Below are 21,229 nucleotides of genomic sequence, written 5' to 3'. Positions count from 1 at the left end.
AGGCTATCGACTCCGTGGATGTGGCCAGGTTTAGAGTACGGCCCACACGTAGGCGGGAATCATATTCCTGTTTAATGAGGGATTCCGGGAGACGGGGAAGCTTCTCACTAAACAAAACTGAGGCACAGTCTGCTGCAAGCTTGCCGGAGGTAAAGGTGGTATGGACGTTGTCCCAACACTCAATGCCTGAGGGAAGAAGGAGGGAGATTGGATCCACCTCTCGGATGGGAGGCAAGGGCTTCTCCTCCAGAGCATATTGAAAGGCAAGCTCTGCCACCTTATTGACGCATGGAGTCAAGGTGTTCTTGTCCATTAAGAACATCGTAAAGGAGCTTTTATAAGGCGTCAGCATGGTGTTAGTGCAGCCGATGTCGTTCAAAAATCTGGCCCAAACAGATTGGGCTTGCTCCTTCGGGAAGATGACCGTCTCTTTGGGGACCTTGTCTAATCGAACTAAAGCTTCCTCGGTAAGCCTGGCATAACCATGAAATGGAAATGCCAGACCAGGAGGAAAGAATTCAAAGTCCTCTAGAGGACGAGTGCCAAGGCCCTCCAGAGTCAACATTCCGTCTGAGAACGGGGAATGAAGAGCCATACGCCAGGGGTTGTTCTTGGCAAACGGCGGGAGCTTAGAGGCATCCGGGATGAGAGAGCTTTGGACTCTCTCCGGAGCTCCTTGCTCTAAAGCCCCAATTCTCTGACCGAAGTTAGAGAACATCGTGTCCATCCTCGACTGCATCTCCGAAACCAACTTTGCCTGCATCTCCGACACGATGCGAAGCATGGCTGATTCGGAAAGGCCCGGGCTAGCTGCAGGAGGGGCGGAAGGAACTCCCGGGTCGTGAGACTTAGAGGAGGAACCAGAGGTCTTTGAAGACGGGTTCGTACAATGTTTAGAGCCATGAGAAGTCTTGTGAGGCTTGCGAGCTTTGGGTAAGGTTCTTGAAGTAGACTTATCCTTAGGGGGAACCGGGTATGATCGTTGAGACGAATCACGGTCCCCAGAAAATCCAAGAAAAGAAGAGCGATCAGAAGAAGAAGAAAGAGCGGGGCTGAGGATAGGAATCTCAGCGCCGGACACACCTGCCTCACTTACCACCCTACCTGTATCCGGCTCGTCTAGTAACATTGGTTCGACGTCCAGGTTCATGGAGGCAACATTGTCCTCCAGACCTCCGGGGGCGTCCGATGGATCTTGCTCTGGGTCGATGAGACCCGTTATAGTGGCATCAATGTGGGCAATGATGGGAGCTGCCACATGCCTAGCCACAGCAGCTGAAGACTTGGCGTTGGGGTAAACCATGGTGCAGTAGTCCTCAGATAGGACGTACGGCCGCTTAGACTTCACATTCCGGGCAAACCCACCAACCCACACCTTCAGTGTGGCCCGAGCCGCAGACTTTTGCTCCGGGGATGCCTGAAATAATAGTGGGAATTATAAAAGGGAGACTCCCAATGGTCCTTCAAGACCATAGATATCTTACTAATAGTAAAATAAATAAGAAGGCAATATAGCCAACGGGACTCACCGAGTCAGATCCAAGGGTAGTGATGAGGTCGAAGCAAATCACACAGTTATCCGGGTGCCATACCACAACGTCTTCCAGTTGAACCCCACAAGGGGCGTGAGATCGGCAGACGGAGTGGCCACAAGGCTGGTGCAGAACAGCTGCACAGGCCGGCGTCAGACAATGCACCATCTATAAAAAGAATAGTATATGAGAAACTGTAATTCTCTTAAGTAGGGGCGGGTCCGGAGGACCCGGGCCTAACATAGGTCTAACACAAGATTAGAGCTTAACTGTACTATTCTTTAAGTAGGGGCGGGTCCGGAGGACCCGGGCCTAACATAGGTCTAACACAAGAATAGAGCTTAACTGTAATATTCTTAGGTAGGGGCGGGTCCGGAGGACCCGGGCCTAACATAGGTCTAACGCAAGGTTAGAGCTTAACTGTAATATTCTTACATAGGGGCGGGACCGGAGGACCCGGGCCTAAACATAAGTCTAACTTGAAACTAAAGTATAGCAATCCATTCCGGTCAAGCCGGGAGCATAAAAAAGGATGCAATAACAAGGAATTAAGACACATGGTGTCTGATTTCCCGGGGTGGGGTAGACCCCGGGCCGGGAAATAAAAGTATATCCAATACCAATTCATTTAGGGACTCCGGGGTAGTGATCTGTCATATATAATCATCATAGGAAATGTTATAAAATAATAGGGGGGGCGGAACTGTAGCTAAGAACCGCCAGTCGAACCCGGAGGGTTTCGTATAACATAAGCCAGAATGAAAAGTGAATATAAAATAGGGTGCACCGGGATCCAACTCTGTTGACCGGTGGCCAACCAGACTAGACAGAGACGAACCCGCCGGGCCACCCGGAGGACAAAGTCCATAAACACTGAACTACCCCCTCTAAAAGGAGGGAAGGCAACGGTCCCTTAGTGGAGGGGGGAGAAGCCTAGCCGCCCACCTAGCTAGAGGGGGAGCGTGGGGGAGGATCACGTGATACGAGGCAGCAGGGCTACCAACTGACGATCCCCAACCAGACAGATCAAACGGAGTAATGGCACAAATATTCATTATAATAATAATAGCGTTAAAAATTATATGAATAAACACATAGAAAATTTTGGGCAAGGCATGCAACATAATAATTAAATGACAAAAGACACACCTGATGGCTAAAAATAACATTGCCGCCTAGCACGAAGGTCGGCAGCCATAACGATACGTAAATGATATCGGCCCAAAACTGAACCACGAAGGTTCTAAACGCTAAATAATGAATATTCACAATAACAAATAATATTTGATAATAAAAATAATACACATAGTAACACCGCAAGTGAAACTTAAAAGCTCTCAAAAACAGGAGTACCAACTGTAGTGAAATCAAGCAAGATCGATATGAACGAAGAGAATAAACTCCTATAATATAAATATTAAACGATCTAGGTTGCTCAAAACACAGTAAAACCCAGCTTGGTACTTAACTTAGACGGTGTCTCCTGGGAAACCGACGAAGAAGCCATAATTCAATGGAAAATAAACCAAAATCGAGAGCACAACAAAAATGCGGGTTACTATACTCGTCGTGCTAAAAGGAGTTGGGTACTGAGCGGATGCATTGTTAGTAGTACCGAGTGAGGTTGAACGGCTCTCCTCTATTGGGGTTTTCTGTCGTGGATTAATCTAAATAGTGCGGGACCTCTGGAATATACGCCCAATTTTATACCGACACCAATAGGTGAGCGAGCTAGTTAACCTAGCACTCCTTTACATTTTTTCTCTGGTATATTTAGCAGTAAATTACCTAAGAATAAGTGCTAAATGGAGCTTATTCACTGGGCGGCACAGGTTCGAGCCCAGAAATCTAATTAAAGAGAAACACCACAATAAAAGCTGTCATATGATGATAATCAAAGTGATTCCAAACATCTATACTTGTTTTTGGCAAACATTAATCATAACCGAGTGGTTTGCCTGATGAGCAGTAGTTCGCATGTTTCGTGTAGGATCTTAAAGCAAATGCTAGCAGGTGATCAAGCTACTGAAAGGTGGGTGATGAGGAGAAGTAAAGCTGTCTGCCGCATAGTGAAGAATGGACTGTGGGGTACATCGTACCCTTGTCTAAATTTGTTGTGTTGAGAGTTGACGCCCAATGTAAAAACAGTTATTTCTTCATAGGCTCTGATATAAATACGGTATGTATTTCATGGTTATTTATATAGATAGATAAAACACTAAGGAAGAGGGAAGTATCAGAGAATTTGGTTAGAATGGTTGAGATTGTGTAAAAAGTTAAAAAGGCAGTTAGGAAACAAAAACCTTTGAAATTAGTGTTAATAGCTTCATAGTCCTCAGCCATGTAGGTCTGGGTCTTCCAACTCTTCTAGTGAATTGTGGAGCCCAACTAAATGTTTGGTGAACTAATCTCTCTTGGGGAGTGTGAAGAGCATGCCCAAACCATCTCCATCTAACCCTCATCATGATCTCATCCACATACGGCACTCGAGTAATCTCTCTTATAGTTTCATTTCTAATCCTGTCATGCCATTTAACTCCCAATATCCTTCTGAATGCTTTGTTCTCAAATCTACTATATCTGTTGTTTCATTATCATACCATGACTCATGTCCATAGAGCAACACTGATCTCACTAAACTGATATTTAGTATGATTTTTATATGTAATTTCAGGCTATTTGATTTCCGAATTTTTAACCTAGCTATTGGCTGATTTGCTTTTTCAGTCTTTCAATAAACTCTAATTCTAAAGATCCTGTGTTGGAGATCATAGTTCCTAAATACTTGAATGATTCTACCTCATTAATCCTTTCTCTTTCAAATGACATTTCATATTCCATTGCATATTACGTTCTCATCATCTCTGACTTTCTTCTATTTATCTCCAGCCCAACTTCGTGTGATATTTCATGCATTCTGGTAAGCAAGCATTGCAAATTCTGTAGTGTTCAGCTAACAAGGACAGCATCATCAGCTTACTCTAGGTCTGCTAAATTCCTATCACCAATCCAGTCCAATCCTTCTCCACCATCTCTGACTGTTATATGCATTACAAAATCCATAAGGAAGATAAAAAACATAGGTGACAACACATTCCCTTGGAGTACTCCACTGTTCATTGGAAATTCATTTGATAAGACTCCATTAACATTAACTTTGCACTTGCTTTGCTCATGAACAGACTTAATCAAATTTCCATATTTTATAGGAATTCCATAATGCAGGACTCTCCATAAAATTGACCGGTGCACACTATCGACGGCTTTTTCATTGTCCACAAATGCCATCAAAAGTAGATTCCTATATTCTACTCATTGCTGTACAACATATCTAAAAATAAAAATTTTGTCAGTGCAACTTCTATGTTTTCTAAATGCTTCTTGTTCATCTCTCAGCTTTTCATCAATCTTTCTCTCCAGTCTCTTTAGAATAAGCATACTATATATTTTCATAACAACCAGAATGCATGAAATATCACATGAGATTGGGCTGAAGATAAATAAAAGAAAGACAGAGATGATGAGAAAGGAGTATGCAGTGGAAGATGAAATATCATTGGAAGGAGAAAGGATTAATGAGGTAAAATCATATAAATATTTAGGAACTATGATCTCCAATACAGGGTATTTAGAATTAAAGTTTAGTGAAAGATTGAAAAAAGCAAATCAGACAATGGCTAGGGTAAGTAAAATTTGGAAATCAAATTGCTTGAAATTACATATAAAAATCAAACTATATATCAGTTTAGTGAGATCGGTGTTTCTCTATAGACATGAGTCATGGTATGACAATGAAACAATCTCCAATAGATTTATAAGATTTGAGAACAAAGCACTCAGAAGAATTTTGGGAGTGAAATGGCATGACAGGATTAGAAATGAAACCATACGAAAGATTACTCGAGTACCATACGTGGATGAGATCATAATCAAGGGTAGATGGAGATGGTTTGGATATGCTCTTCGCACTCCCCAAAAGAGATTAGCTCACTAAAAGTTCAGCTGGGCTCCACAAGGCACTAGAAGATTTGGAAGACCCAGGTCTACATGGCTGAGGAATACAAAGCAGGAAGTAGAAGATGATGAATGGAGAAGTATTTAATTAAAAGCTCAAGATAGAGACGACTGTCAAAATCTAACCAAGGCCCTTTGCGTCAATAGGCATAGGAGATGATGATAACATTTGTAGGTAAAAATACAGCATATAAAAAAAGTTGTATAAAGTTTTTTCCGCACTCGTTTCATTTCAACTCGTATTTTTTCATTTATTTTTTTAAGATATGGATATTTTTTTATCAGGTTAATACTCATCATCTACCTTTAATCTGTGTGTGACCAAAGAACTAAGTGAGGTATAAGCAAAAATGAACATCATGTACCGTGGACAAATGCAACGTTTTGCTTCATCATCAGTCAGTGGGACGGAATGATGCCTGAACCAACAGCCAATCAGCAACAAGCTTTCAAACTGTGGTTTGGCTCCAGTTGCCAGTTAGGAAGGAACAGACTTTAGTTAGTATGAGGTGACCTCTATAGCTTAAAAGTGGGCTCCACAAGGCACTAAAAGGGTTGAAAGGCCCAGGTCTACATTGCTGAGGGCTATGAAGCGTGAAGTAGGGATTGATGAATGGAGAAGTACTGAAATAAAAGCTCAAGATAAGAGACAACTGGTCAAATCTAACCAAGGTCCTTTGTGTCAAAAGGCGTAGGAAATGATGATGATGATGATGATGATGATGAGATCACCCATATGCCAGAAAAATCACAAAACAGATAAAGTTTTGGAACCATAGGTGATGTAAAATCCATGATAAATGTGTATCAAAATGTCATAAACGCCTTACTAGTGCCATCCTCTCCAGCTGTGAGGAGTAAATTACGGTCTGGACTGAAACAGCATGAATATACAGGTCCTGAGTGTCCATAGAGTGTTCGAACTGTTTCTGCTGTCCTATCATCCATCATCCGAACCAAGACATCATCTGTAAAATAAATTCTTTAGGAATCTTGTACACACATGTATTATGTATAGTTAAGTTCAATATGAAAAAATGTCAATTTGGCCTCCAGGTGTACTTTTCTCCTTATTACTTGTCCATTACATTTGGTTTCTTCAAGCCTAGCACTCCAATGTTCTTAACCTTACCTTGCTCAAATTTTCAGTCATTGTTTAAGAGGCAAGCCAAAAACCTAATGGACAATATAACATTTTTTTATAGTAATTTGTATTTTTCCTAACTAAACAAACCTGAGTCCTTTAATATGAGTACGATTTTAGTGAAGCTGAAACTCGGCTGTTAAAATTTATAACGAGGTGTGACGTGGAAGCTTTGGCCCCTGCCCCTGCCAACACACTGAGGACCCAGATAAAGACACCAAGCACTTTGGTTTGCCATACAAAGGAACAATTTCATGTTTCCTGTGGAACTGAAAGATGCATCCATTAACCCAACATGATGTACCTCCGCATCTTCCCCGCCAGGAACGTGTTCCAGTTGAAGGTCCTATGCTTTGGGCTGGCCACTGTCCCCCACCTGCCCACCCAAGTGTTCACTCCTGTGGCCCAACCTACTTTGCCAACCACACCTAAAGAGATACCAAAACGCAGCTACTTCCATGTTACTTCACAATGGAGCCTATCCACCATTTCCTTCGAGCAAAAGTCTTTTCGCGAGGGACTACACAGGGTATGTCTGGATATCTGCACAGATCCTCTGCTGATGTTTACCAGGTGAAGTGGGCCATCTTCTGTAATAGTCATTCCAGCACTGCTGAAGATATATCAGTATTTCAATGTACAAAAGGTTTGTATACATTTAGGAAAATATGTTTTGATAAAAAAATAAATTTTTGAATATACTTACCCGGTGATTATAATAGCTGCAGCTCTGCTGCTCGACAGAAAACTCTACGGAAAAAATCCGCCAGCGATCGCTATGCAGGTAGGGGGTGTACTTCAACAGCGCCATCTGTCGTCCAAGTACCCAGTACTCATTGTAAACAAAGAACTCAATTTTCTCCTCGGTCCACTGCGTCTCTATTGGGGAGGAAGGGAGGGTCCTTTAATTTATAATCACCGGGTAAGTATATTCAAAAATTTATTTTATTATCAAAATAACATTTTTCAATATTTAACTTAGCCGGTGATTATAATAGCTGATTCACACCCAGGGGGGTGGGTAGAGACCAGCAATAAATGTTTACATTATTATGAGCTAAGGATTTTTTATTTCATTTTAGAAGTTATCAAAATATGTTATTTTTATTAATAAAATAAATTTTTGAATATACTTACCCGGTGATCATATAAGCTGCAACTCTGTTGCTCGACAGAAAAACCTACGGTCAAAATACGCCAGCGATCGCTATGCAGGTGGGGGTGTACATCAACAGCGCCATCTGTCGAGCAGGTACTTAGTACTCCAAGTAAACAAAGAACCAATTTTCTCCTCGGTCCACTGGGTCTCTATTGGGGAGGAAGGGAGGGTCCTTTAATATATGATCACCGGGTAAGTATATTCAAAAATTTATTTTATTAATAAAAATAACATTTTTCAATATTAAACTTAGCCGGTGATCATATAAGCTGATTCAAACCCAGGGGGGTGAGTAGAGACCAGCATTACATGTTTACATTATTATGAGCTAAGTATTTTGTATTTCATTTTAGCAGTTATTCAAAATAACAAACATAAAATAAATAAGTACCTGGTAAGGAAGTCGACTTGAACAATTACTCTGCCTTTTTAAGTACGTCTTCCTTACGGAGCCTCGCGATCCTCTTAGGATGCTGAGCGACCCCTAGGATCTGAAGTATCAAGGGTTGCAACCCATACAACAGGACCTCATCAAAACCTCTAATCTAGGCGCTTCTCAAGAAATGACTTTGACCACCCGCCAAATCAAGTAGGATGCGAAAGGCTTCTTAGCCTTCCGGACAACCCAAAAACAATAATAAAACATTTCAAGAGAAAGATAAAAAAGGTTATGGAATTAGGGAATTGTAGTGGTTGAGCCCTCACCCACTACTGCACTCGTTGCTATGAATGGTCCCAGAGTGTAGCAGTTCTCGTAAAGAGACTGGACATTCTTAAGATAAAAAGACGCGAACACTGATTTGCTTTTCCAATAGGTTGCGTCGATTATACTTTGCAGAGATCTATTTTGTTTAAAGGCCACGGAAGTTGCGACAGCTCTAACTTCGTGTGTCCTTACCTTCAGCAAAGCTTGGTCTTCCTCATTCAGATGGGAATGAGCTTCTCGTATTAACAGTCTGATAAAATAGGATAAAGCATTCTTTGACATAGGCAAAGATGGATTCTTAACTGAACACCATAAAGCTTCAGACAGGCCTCGTAAAGGTTTTTAAATAGAACTTAAGAGCTCTTACAGGACATAAGACTCTTTCTAGTTCATTGCCAACCATACGATAAGTTTGGAATATCGAACGATATTGGTCAAGGCCGAGAAGGCAGCTCGTGTTTGGCTAGAAAACCAAGTTGTAGAACATGTAGCCGTTTCGGATGAGAATCCGATGTTCTTGCTGAAGGCATGAATCTCACTGACTCTTTTAGCTGTGGCTAAGCATATCAGGAAAAGAGTCTTTAAGGTGAGATCTTTCAGGGAGGCTGATTGTAGCGGTTCGAACCTGTCTGACATAAGGAATCTTAGTACCACGTCTAAATTCCAACCAGGTGTAACCAAACGACGCTCCTTCGTGGTCTCAAAAGACTTAAGGAGGTCCTGTAGATCTTTATTGTTGGAAAGATCTAAGCCTCTGTGACGGAAGACTGATGCCAACATGCTTCTGTAACCCTTGATAGTGGGAGCTGAAAGAGATCGTTCTTTCCTCAGATATAAGAGAAAGTCAGCTATTTGAGTTACAGAGGTACTGGTCGAGGATACGGATACTGACTTGCCCCAGTTTCGGAAGATTTCCCACTTCGATTGGTAGACTCTAAGGGTGGATGTTCTCCTTGCTCTAGCAATCGCTCTGGCTGCCTCCTTCGAAAAGCCTCTAGCTCTCGAGAGTCTTTCGATAGTCTGAAGGCAGTCAGACGAAGAGCGTGGAGGCCTTGGTGTACCTTCTTTACGCGTGGCTGACGTAGAAGGTCCACCCTTAGGGGAAGTGTTCTGGAAACGTCTACTAGCCATTGAAGTACCTCGGTGAGCCATTCTCTCGCGGGCCAGAGGGAAGCAACTAGCGTCAACCTTGTCCCTTCGTGAGAGGCAAACTTCTGCAGTACCTTGTTGACAATCTTGAACGGAGGGAATGCATATAGATCTAGATGTGACCAATCTAGGAGAAAGGCATCTATATGAACTGCTGCTGGGTCCGGGATTGGTGAGCAAAATATTGGGAGCCTCTTGGTCATCGAGGTTGCGAAGAGATCTATGGTTGGCTGGCCCCAGGTGGCCCAAAGTCTCTTGCATACATCCTTGTGGAGGGTCCATTCTGTTGGAATTATTTGTCCCTTCCGACTGAGACAATCTGCCATGACATTCAAGTTGCCTTGGATGAACCTCGTTACTAGTGATATGTCTAGACCTTTTGACCAGGTGAGGAGGTCCCTTGCGATCTCGTACAATGTCAGAGAGTAGGCCCCTCCTTGCTTGGAGATGTACGCCAAAGCCGTGGTGTTGTCCGAGTTCACCTCCACCACTTTGCCTTGAACGAGAGACCTGAAGCTTTTTCAGGTCAGACGTACTGCCAGTAGCTCCTTGCAGTTGAAATGCATTGTCCTTTGACTCGAGTTCCATAATCCCGAGCATTCCCTACCGTCTAATGTCGCACCCCAGCCTACGTCCGATGCGTCCGAGAAGAGAACGTGGTTGGGAGTCTGAACAGTCAGGGGAAGACCCTCTCTAAGGTTGATATAGTCCTTTCACCAAGTCAGACAAGACTTTATCTTTCCGGAAACCGGGATCGAGACCGCTTCTAGCGTCTTGTCCTTTTTCCAGTGAAAAGCTAGATGGTATAGAAGAGGACGGAGGTGTAGTCTTCCTAGTGACACAAAATGATCCACGGATGACAGTGTCCCTACCAGACTCATCCACAGCCTGACTGGGCAGCGTTCCTTCTTCAGCATCTTCTGGATGGATAGTAGGGCTGGGGGCTGATCGTCTTGTTCAGCAACGTCCTCATCAGAGGGTTCCTCATCCGAAACTGATGAGGAAACGGCAACGGAGTGGGCAACGTCTGAATCGCTGAATCCGGTCGCACTGGTGGATGCGTGACAGAGCCGGACGCAATATCATGGCACTGCTGCACAGTCTGTGAACTGTCAACCATGGGTGCGCGAGGAAGTACAGCGTCAACCCGAAACTGTCTAGACTGTCTGGGTTGTGCAGTCAATACCCTACCGGGTTGCTGAGGATGACGCACTGCGTCACAACAAGTCACCTCTGCTGGTTGTTGAACGTCCTGAACGTCAACAACCACCTCCGAGCGTCGCTTAACGTCAACGTGCGACTGGCAACCCACACTGGGTCGCATCGGTGGAGGAACCACCTCAACTGGCAGACGCGAGTAGGTTACCTCAGCGTCAACAGGGCGCACAACCGACCAGTTGGAAGGTTGTTGGCCAGAAGGAGGAACCACCTCAACTGGCAGACGCGAGTAGGTTACCTCAGCGTCAACAGGGCGCACAACCAACCGGTTGGAAGGTTGTAGGCCAGAAGGTTCTTCTCCGCATTTAAGTCCTCTATCAAGGACGCAAGCTTGGACTGCATGTCTTGCAGCAAAGCCCATTTAGGGTCTACGGGAGCAGGTGTGGCAACAGACGGGGTTAGCGACTGAGGCGGAACCATTTACCATCCCTGAAAGCCTTGTTATGTGTGACATAATAGTACAGCAAAACTTCAAAGGCTCGACAAAAGTTGAGAAGTTGACCTGTAAACAACTTGGAGCGTCTCCTGGCTAGGCGCCAGGGCGAGTCTACCAGAATTGAGAAGTCTATCTGGGCAGAGGCATGAACTCCCAAGCCGAGAACTTCTCTCGTGTCCTATCAGACTCTCGCTCTATAAGCCAGTTTAAAAGAAGGGAAATCTAAGGCTGTATCCCTAAAACTCCTCCTGGTGCAAAATCCAGTCGCCTAGCCAACGTAACGCTCTCTAGGAGAGCGAGAGAGCACTAGCTTAAAAACAACGGCTTCGAAGTAGCTAGGCCTAGTGTAAGTTCTGGCGTTTAGGCGAACGAGGAGCAGCAGTTACAAGATCCGGACGAAGATCCTTAAAAAATCATCATGATTTAATTAAAGTCCATAGGAGGCTAAGCAGCTTAAGGCTCCTCTCCAAATGACAGAGTCCTCAAGGGAATATCAGTAGGAGGGAGAACAGCACTTTCTCATCTACAGGAACCTTGTCCGATAAAAGCTAGGTTATCTCAGTGAGTCTCTCACTGGTGCATTAGTAGCAGACCAGAAGGCAACGTCATGTAACTGCTTGACAGTCTGTGAACTGTCAACAACTGAACTGTCAACCACAACAGGTGCGTGAGGACATACAGCACTGGTGCATTAGTAGCAGACCAGAAGGCAACGTCATGTAACTGCTTGACAGTCTGTGAACTGTCAACAACTGAACTGTCAACCACAACAGGTGCGTGAGGACATACAGTGTTCACTCGAGACTGCTTTGACTGTCTATACTGAGCAGTCAAAACAACTCTAGAATGCGGAGGTTGACGCACCGCGTCAAAACAAAACAACTTAGACTGTTGTTGTACCTCGCGAACGTCAACGGAAGGTTCCGTGCGTTACTGAACGTCAACATGCGGCTGGCAGGGTACACTGGAACGCATGGGTGGCGGGACTCTCTTAGCTGGAGTGCGGCAGAAGGTCGCCTCAGCGTCCACAGGACGCACAACCGTGTTGGTTGTAGGCTAGAGGTTGGTGCAGTGTCAACCTTCTCCGCACGAAAGTCCCGCATCAATGACGTTAACTGAGACTGCATGGTCTGCAGCAAAGACCACTTAGGGTATACAGGAGCAGGTGCGGCAACAGACGGTGTGACTGCCTGATGCGGTACCGCTTTGCCTCTCTTAGGAGGTGAGCAGTCGTCGGAAGACTGCAGCGAGTCCGAACTGACCCAGTGGCTACAACTGGGCCGTTGGACTTGCGCGGAAGGGACCGACTTGCGCTTAATAAGCTGCGAGACCTTGGTCCATGGTTTCTTACGAGAAACCTCTTCCGCAGACGAGAAATAAATGGGCTCTCTCGTCTTTGTGTGGGTGGGGCGATCTTGGGTAGATACGCCCGAAACCACGGAGGGAAAACGTCTGTTCGTTGATCAAGGCCTGACGAACCCATAAGTCGTTCGACATTACTTCTCCCCTGGGCTTGGGAGCTTGCAAGAGGTCCCGGACTAGGTGAACGACAGGCACGAACAGACGAACCCTCGGACGCAACACTGTAACACTTTGCGCATATCACTTTATCACTTCGATTTTCTGTTTTGCACTTATTTCACTGAAATCGAAACTTTTACTGATTTCTACTGAAACACGCAATTCTACCCTTCATTAAAAGGTAGTAATTGCGAAATAAGTCGTATAATGCAGCTCATTAATACTAGCAAAAAAACAGAAAACATATATAAAGATAAAAAATTCAGTGGCTGGGAAAGAGACTAAACACTAGTTCAAATAAACTACGTTTACAATCTCTCACCGCACATAGCCTGGGGACAAGAATAAAACCCTAGAAACGTTTTACCTTCTTCCCCGTACAGCGACTAGGGAGGAGAGTAACACGAGAACAACGTTACCCGCTTGAACGGAACGTTTTCTCTCCTCTCTCTCCCTCCGTCTCTATCTCTCTCTCTCTTTCTCTCTTGATTTCGCACCTAAGAGAAGAGCCCAATTATATATCGTCAAAAAAAAAAAACATGTTATTTGACTAAAGGAAAAAACTGAAAGGTTTTCCAAATAAAAAGTTCCTTTAATTTAGAATTTAAAACATTTAAGCTAAGAAAGAATGAACGAAACGTCAGAATCGATTTACTCTTACTGCAAATTGAAACCGTGAAACACTCTCTCTCTATCGTAACGATAGAGCGCATGTTGAACGTCCTGAACGTCAACAACTGCGTAGTCTAAAAAACTAAACGTTAGTTCATCTTTGAAAACAGTACGAAGACTATCAAAGAAATTCTTTCATAAAACATTAAATTTAAAAAGTTTTAAATTCTTTAAAGGCTAAATACGATATAACGGGCTCCGTTGATTAACTTCGGTTCCAAGTTAGGACCGCCTACTATCAGGAAAGGTCGCATATAAACAAAACATAAAAATTTATTTTTATATGTTTATAATGATTGGAAAGTTAATCGAAGAGGCCTAATAAAGGCGGAGAGATATAAAATATATAGATCTATAACGTGTTAAGCAAAATTACTAAAAACCTAAACACACTTCCGTCTAAGGGAAGGATCGGCCATTTAAAAGTGAAAGAGAGTCCATACTCTCTTTGTCACCATAATTAAATCTATCCAAAACGAGTTCAAGTTTTGAGATGAAGATAAAACACCTGCATAGCGAAAGCTCAAAACTAGAATAGTGTACTTCACCAAATAGTTGTGAAAACAAATCCAGTTAGTAACAGCGTATTAGTAGGTCTTGCCGGTAGCCCGACAGAGAGAAAATTGGTTCTTTGTTTACTTGGAGTACTAAGTACCTGCTCGACAGATGGCGCTGTTGATGTACACCCCCACCTGCATAGCGATCGCTGGCGTATTTTGACCGTAGGTTTTTCTGTCGAGCAACAGAGTTGCAGCTTATATGATCACCGGCTAAGTTTAATATTGAAAAAACAAAAATAAAATAAATAGGTACCTGGTAAGGAAGTCGACTTGAACAATTACTCTGCCTTTTTAAGTACGTCTTCCTTACGGAGCCTCGCGATCCTCTTAGGATGCTGAGCGACCCCTAGGATCTGAAGTATCAAGGGTTGCAACCCATACCACAGGACCTCATCAAAACCTCTAATCTAGGCGCTTCTCAAGAAAAGAATTTGACCACCCGCCAAATCAACCAGGATGCGAAAGGCTTCTTAGCCTTCCGGACAACCCAAAAACAATAAAAAACATTTCAAGAGAAAGATTAAAAAGGTTATGGAATTAGGGGATTGTAGTGGTTGAGCCCTCACCCACTACTGCACTCGCTGCTACGAATGGTCCCAGAGTGTAGCAGTTCTCGTAAAGAGACTGGACATCCTTAAGATAAAAAGACGCGAACACTGACTTGCTTCTCCAATAGGTTGCGTCCATTATACTTCGCAGAGATCTATTTTGTTTAAAGGCCACTGAAGTTGCGACAGCTCTAACTTCATGTGTCCTTACCTTCAGCAAAGTTTGGTCTTCTTCACTCAGATGTGAATGAGCTTCTCGTATTAACAGTCTGATAAAATAGGATAAAGCATTCTTTGACATAGGCAAAGATGGTTTCTTAACTGAACACCATAAAGCTTCTGACTGTCCTCGTAAAGGTTTAGTTCGTCTTAAATAGAACTTAAGAGCTCTCACAGGGCATAAGACTCTTTCTAGTTCATTTCCAACCATATTTGATAGGCTTGGAATATCGAACGATTTCGGCCAAGGACGAGAAGGTAGCTCGTTTTTGGCTAGAAAACCAAGTTGTAGAGAACATGTAGCCGTTTCAGATGAAAATCCGATGTTCCTGCTGAAGGCGTGAATCTCACTGACTCTTTTAGCTGTGGCTAAGCAAACCAGGAAAAGAGTCTTTAAAGTGAGATCTTTAAAGGAGGCTGATTGTAGCGGCTCGAACCTTTCTGACATGAGGAATCTTAGTACCACGTCTAAATTCCAACCAGGTGTAGCCAAACGACGCTCCTTCGTGGTCTCAAAAGACTTAAGGAGGTCCTGTAGATCTTTATTGTTGGAAAGATCTAAGCCTCTGTGACGGAAGACTGATGCCAACATGCTTCTGTAACCCTTGATAGTGGGAGCTGAAAGAGATCGTTCTTTCCTCAGGTATAAAAGGAAGTCAGCTATTTGAGTTACAGAGGTACTGGTCGAGGATACCGATACTGACTTGCACCAGTTTCGGAAGACTTCCCACTTCGATTGGTAGACTCTAAGGGTGGATGTCCTCCTTGCTCTAGCAATCGCCCTGGCTGCCTCCTTCGAAAAGCCTCTAGCTCTCGAGAGTCTTTCGATAGTCTGAAGGCAGTCAGACGAAGAGCGTGGAGGCCTTGGTGTACAGTACCTTCTTTACGTGTGGCTGACGTAGAAGGTCCACCCTTAGAGGAAGCGTTCTGGGAACGTCCACTAGCCATCGAAGTACCTCGGTGAACCATTCTCTCGCGGGCCAGAGGGGAGCAACTAACGTCAACCTTGTCCCTTCGTGAGAGGCGAACTTCTGCAGTACCTTGTTGACAATCTTGAACGGGGGGAATGCATATAGGTCTAGATGTGACCAATCTAGGAGAAAGGCATCTATATGAACTGCTGCTGGGTCCGGGATTGGTGAGCAATATATTGGGAGCCTCTTGGTCATCGAGGTTGCGAAGAGATCTATGGTTGGCTGGCCCCATGTGGCCCAAAGTCTCTTGCACACATCCTTGTGTAGGGTCCATTCTGTTGGAATGATTTGTCCCTTTCGACTGAGGCAATCTGCCATGACATTCAAGCTGCCTTGGATGAACCTCGTTACTAGCGAAATGTTTAGACCTTTTGACCAGGTGAGGAGGTCCCTTGCGATCTCGTACAACGTCATAGAGTGGGTCCCTCCTTGCTTGGAGATGTACGCCAAAGCCGTGGTGTTGTCCGAGTTCACCTCCACCACTTTGCCTTGAAGGAGAGACTTGAAGCTTTTCAAGGCCAGATGAACTGCCAGTAGCTCCTTGCAGTTGATATGCATTGTCCTTTGACTCGAGTTCCAAGTTCCCGAGCATTCCCGACCGTCTAATGTCGCGCCCCAGCCTGTGTCCGATGCATCCGAGAAGAGAACGTGGTTGGGAGTCTGAACAGCCAGGGGCAGACCCTCTCTGAGGCTGATACTGTCCTTCCACCAAGTCAGGCAAGACTTCATCTTCTCGGAAATGGGGATCGAGACCGCTTCTAGCGTCTTGTCCTTTTTCCAGTAAACAGCTAGGTGATATTGAAGAAGACGGAGGTGTAGTCTTCCTAACAATACGAACTGTTCCAGGGATGATAGTGTCCCTATCAGACTCATCCACTGCCTGACTGAACACCGTTCCTTCTTCAGCATGTTCTGGATGCATAACTGGGCTTGGCTCGTTCTGGGGGCCGACGGAAAAGCCCGAAAAGCTAGACTGTGAATCTCCATCCCTAAATACACAATAGTTTGGGATGGGACCACTTGAGACTTTTCCATATTGACAAGGAGACCCAATTCCTTGGTCAGATCTAGAGTCCACTTTAGATCCTTCAGACAGCGACGACTGGAAGAAGCTCTTAGAAGCCAGTCGTCCAAATAGAGGGAGGCTCGGATGTCCGCTAAATGAAGGAATTTGGCTACATTCCTCATCAGCCTTGTAAACACAAGAGGAGCTGTGCTTAGGCCAAAGCACAGGGCTTGAAACTGGTAGACAACCTTTTCGTAAACAAATCTCAGAAAAGGTTGGGAGTCTGGGTGGATGGGGACGTGGAAGTATGCGTCCCTTAGGTCTAAAGAGACCATCCAGTCTTCCCTTCTGACCGCTGCTAGAACGGACTTTGTGGTCTCCATGGAGAACGTCTGCTTTGTGACAAAGACATTCAGCGCACTGACGTCTAGCACCGGCCTCCACCCTCCTGTCTTCTTTGCCACTAAGAAGAGACGGTTGTAGAAGCCCGGGGTTTGATGGTCCAGGACTTTGACTACCGCTCCCTTTTCTAGTAAGAGAGACACCTCCTGTTTCAATGCTCGTCTCTTGTCTTCCTCTCTGTACCTGGGAGAGAGATCGATGGGAGACGTTGCTAGAGGGGGTTTTCGTACAAACGGGATCTTGTACCCCTCTCTGAGCAACTTCACAGATTGTGCATCTGCGCCTCTCTTCTCCCAGGTCTGCCAGAAGTTCTTGAGTCTGGCTCCCACTGCTGTCTGAAGAAGCTGGCAGTCAGACTCTGCCTTTAAAGGACTTGGTTCCTTTCTTCTTTCCACGTCTCCCTTCGGCACGAGCACCTCCTCTGCTGGAGGCTCTGCCACGAAAGGGCGGAATAAATCGGGACGCTGGAGTATCCATCCTTGGTCTAGCTGACAAGGTAGGCAAAGGGGTGGCTTTGCGAGCAGAGGACGCAACCAGATCATGAGTGTCCTTCTGTATCAAAGAAGCAGCAATCTCCTTAATCAAGTCCTCTGGAAAGAGGCACTTAGAAAGAGGAGCAAACAGAAGTTCGGATCTTTGACAAGGTGTCACTCCAGCTGACAGGAAAGAGCAAAGGTTCTCACGCTTCTTGAGGACTCCGGATACGAACGATGCAGCAAGCTCATTAGACCCGTCACGTATGGCCTTGTCCATGCAGGACATGATGAGCAAGGAAGTTTCCTTCTCTGTCGGAGAGATCTTCCTGCTTAAAGCTCCCAGACACCAGTCTAAAAAGTTGAAGACCTCAAAGGCTCTAAATAACCCTTTCAAAAGGTGATCTAGGTCCGAAGATGACCAACATATTTTCGAGCGTCTCATGGCTAGCCTGCGGGGAGAGTCTACAAGACTTGAGAAGTCGCCCTGGGCAGAGGCAGGAACTCCCAAGCCGAGAACTTCTCCCGTGGCATACCAGACGCTCGATTTAGAAGAGAGTTTAGCAGAGGGAAACATAAAGGCTGTCTTCCCTAGACTCTTTTTGGACTGCATCCATTCTCCTATCACTCGTAAAGCTCTCTTGGACGAGCGAGCGAGGACGAGTCTAGTAAAGGCAGGCGAGGATGACGGCATACCTAATACAAACTCTGACGGAGGAGAGCGCGGAGCCACAGACACAAACTGGTCCGGAAACATCTCTTTGAACAGAGCTAGAACTTTTCTAAAGTTCAAAGAGGGTTGCGTGGACTTAGGCTCGTCAAGATCCGAATGTGGTTCATCAACGTGAGCGGCACCATCATCATCCGAAAGTCCATCATCCGAGTATTGAGGAGGAAGCGGCAATGGAGTAGGTAACGGCTGGTTAGCCGAGTCCGGTCGCACGGGTGCACGCGTGACTGAACCGGACGCAACGTCATGGAACTGTTGCCCAGTCTGTGAGCTGGCAACAACCATAGCAGCGCGGGGACGCACAGCGTCTACTCCAGACTGTCTAGCCTGATGCGGGTGAGCAGTGGCAACCACACTGGGTTGCGGAGGTTGACGCACCGCGTCAAAACAAAACAACTCTGACTGTTGTTGTGTCTCGCGAACGTCAACGGAAGGCTCCGTGCGTCGCTGAACGTCAACATGCGGCTGGCAGGGTACACTGGAACGCATGGGTGGCGGAACTCTCTCCACTGGAGTGGGCAAGAAGGTTGCCTCAGCGTCCACAGGACGCACAACCGAGTGTGTGGTTGGTTGTAGGCAAGAGGCTGGTGCAGCAGCAACCTTCTCCGCACGAAAGTCCTGCATCAGAGACGTTAATTGTGACTGCATGTTCTGCAGCAAAGACCACTTGGGGTCTGCAGGAGCAGGTGCGGCGACAGACGGTGTAACTGTCTGCGGCGGTACCGCTTTGCCTCTCTTAGGAGGTGAGCAGTCATCGGAAGACTGCAGCGAGTCCGAACTGACCCAGTGGCTACAACTGGGCCGTTGGACTTGCGCGGAAGGGACCGATTTGCGCTTAAGCGGTCGTGAGACCTTGGTCCATGGTTTCTTGCGAGAAACCTCTTCCGCAGACGAGGAATAAATGGGCTCTCTCGTCTTTGTGTGGGTGGGGCGATCTTGGGTAGATACGCCCGAAACCACGGAGGGAACGTCTGTTCGCTGATTAAAGCCTCTCGAACCCATTGGTCGTACGACATTGCTTCTCCCCTGGACTTGGGAGCTTGCAAGAGGTCCCGGACTAGGAGGACGACAGGCACGAACAGACGAACCCTCAAGCGCAACACTATCCACAACACTATCACTCACTTTATCACTTCCCACTGCACTTTTACACTTCAGCTCCTTGACGTCCGCCATGAGCTGGTTACGGTCACTAGCCAGGGACTCAACTCTCTCACCCAGAGCTTGGATGGCACGCATCATATCAGCCATCGAAGGTTCCTGAGTGCCAGAAGGGGGATTAGGAGCAACCACTACAGGGGAAGGAATAGGTTGTGGGGCATGAGGAGAGGAAAAATCAACAGAACGAGATGAACTTCTCCTGACTCTATCTCTCTCTAGCCTACGTGTATATTTTTGGAATTCGATAAAATCGAATTCCGAAAGCCCAACGCATTCCTCACATCGATCTTCCAATTGACAGGTTTTATCCCGACAATTGGAACAAACGGTGTGAGGATCGATAGAGGCCTTCGGAAGACGCCTTGAACAGTCCCTAGCATTACACTTCCTGAATTTTGGGACTTGAGAAGGGTCAGCCATTTTGAATTGGTCAAAGGGGAATTCAAAAACTATCCAAAGTCATCAACAAATAATCCGATATCAAAAAAAGAATGCAAGGATTTATTGAAGAGAAAGCCTGCACAGCGAAAGCTCAAAACTAGAAAAGTGTACTTCACCAAATAGTTGTGAAAACAAATCCAGTTAGCAACAGCGAATTAGTAGGTCTTGCCGGTAGCACGACAGAGAGAAAATTGAGTTCTTTGTTTACAATGAGTACTGGGTACTTGGACGACAGATGGCGCTGTTGAAGTACACCCCCTACCTGCATAGCGATCGCTGGCGGATTTTTTCCGTAGAGTTTTCTGTCGAGCAGCAGAGCTACAGCTATTATAATCACCGGCTAAGTTAAATATTGAAAAATATATTTTGAAAGTAATTTGTATTTTTTCTGGTTTTTAAAATAAGGAATGTTTTCAGCGGAGCTGCAACAGCCATTGAATTCGTTATGGGGTAGTTAATGACAGGCAGGCTGGAACAACTGGAGAGCAGCCTCAGGAGTTCTTTGTGACAAAAGAATACCACTGAGGTTAAAAGGAAAATTTCATAGGACAGTGGTGAGAACAGCAATGCTGTATGGAACGGAAACAGCAAGCATGAGGAAGACAGAGGAGAAGAAGATGGATGTGGCGGAAATGAGAATGCTCAGGTGGATGTCTGGGGTGACAAGAGAGGATCGGATAAGAAATGACTACATAAGGGGGTCGACAAAGGTGGTGGAAATATCAAAGAAAGTGCAGGAAGGGAGGCTGACATGGTATGGACACCTGATGAGGAGAGATGAGGACCACGTTGGGAGACATACTATGGAGATGGAGGTTCAGGGAAAAAGAAGAAGAGGGAGACCAAGAAAGAGATGGAGGGACTGTGTGAGAGGAGACTTGCAGGAGAAGGGGATTGATGAGGCAGAAGCGCAGAATAGAAAAAGATGGAAACGGCTCATCCGCAACGGCGACCCCATATAAAAATGGGAACCAGCTGGGAAGAAGAAGAATGACAGGTGATGAGGACAGGTGAGTACCCCTGCCCATTTTCCTATTGAAGACCCTTCACTTTTGACTTTCAGCTTGGGACTGAAGGGTGTTTGAGGTGGGAAGTTTACCTTTAAAGAACTCAGGTTTGTATAGCTATGAAAAATACAAATTATTTCTAAAATTTGCTATTTAT

The 21,229-nt window shown here is 45.3% G+C and overlaps 1 protein-coding gene across 1 annotated transcript in view; it reads right to left on the bottom strand.

Annotated features, from left to right (window-relative positions):
* The window catches only part of Taf5 (TATA-box binding protein associated factor 5), a 570,605-nt gene that overhangs the window by 50,965 nt on the left and 498,411 nt on the right, over positions 1 to 21,229 (bottom strand). Inside the window, exon 9 of the mRNA XM_068366349.1 lies at positions 6,377 to 6,514. Within this exon, the coding sequence (XP_068222450.1) occupies positions 6,377 to 6,514 (138 nt within the window). The remainder of the gene's footprint in view (positions 1 to 6,376; positions 6,515 to 21,229) is intronic.

The sequence above is a fragment of the Palaemon carinicauda genome, chromosome 44 (assembly GCF_036898095.1).
Source record: "Palaemon carinicauda isolate YSFRI2023 chromosome 44, ASM3689809v2, whole genome shotgun sequence".
NCBI lineage: Eukaryota > Metazoa > Arthropoda > Malacostraca > Decapoda > Palaemonidae > Palaemon > Palaemon carinicauda.
This window is presented reverse-complemented; position numbering and strand designations above follow the sequence as displayed.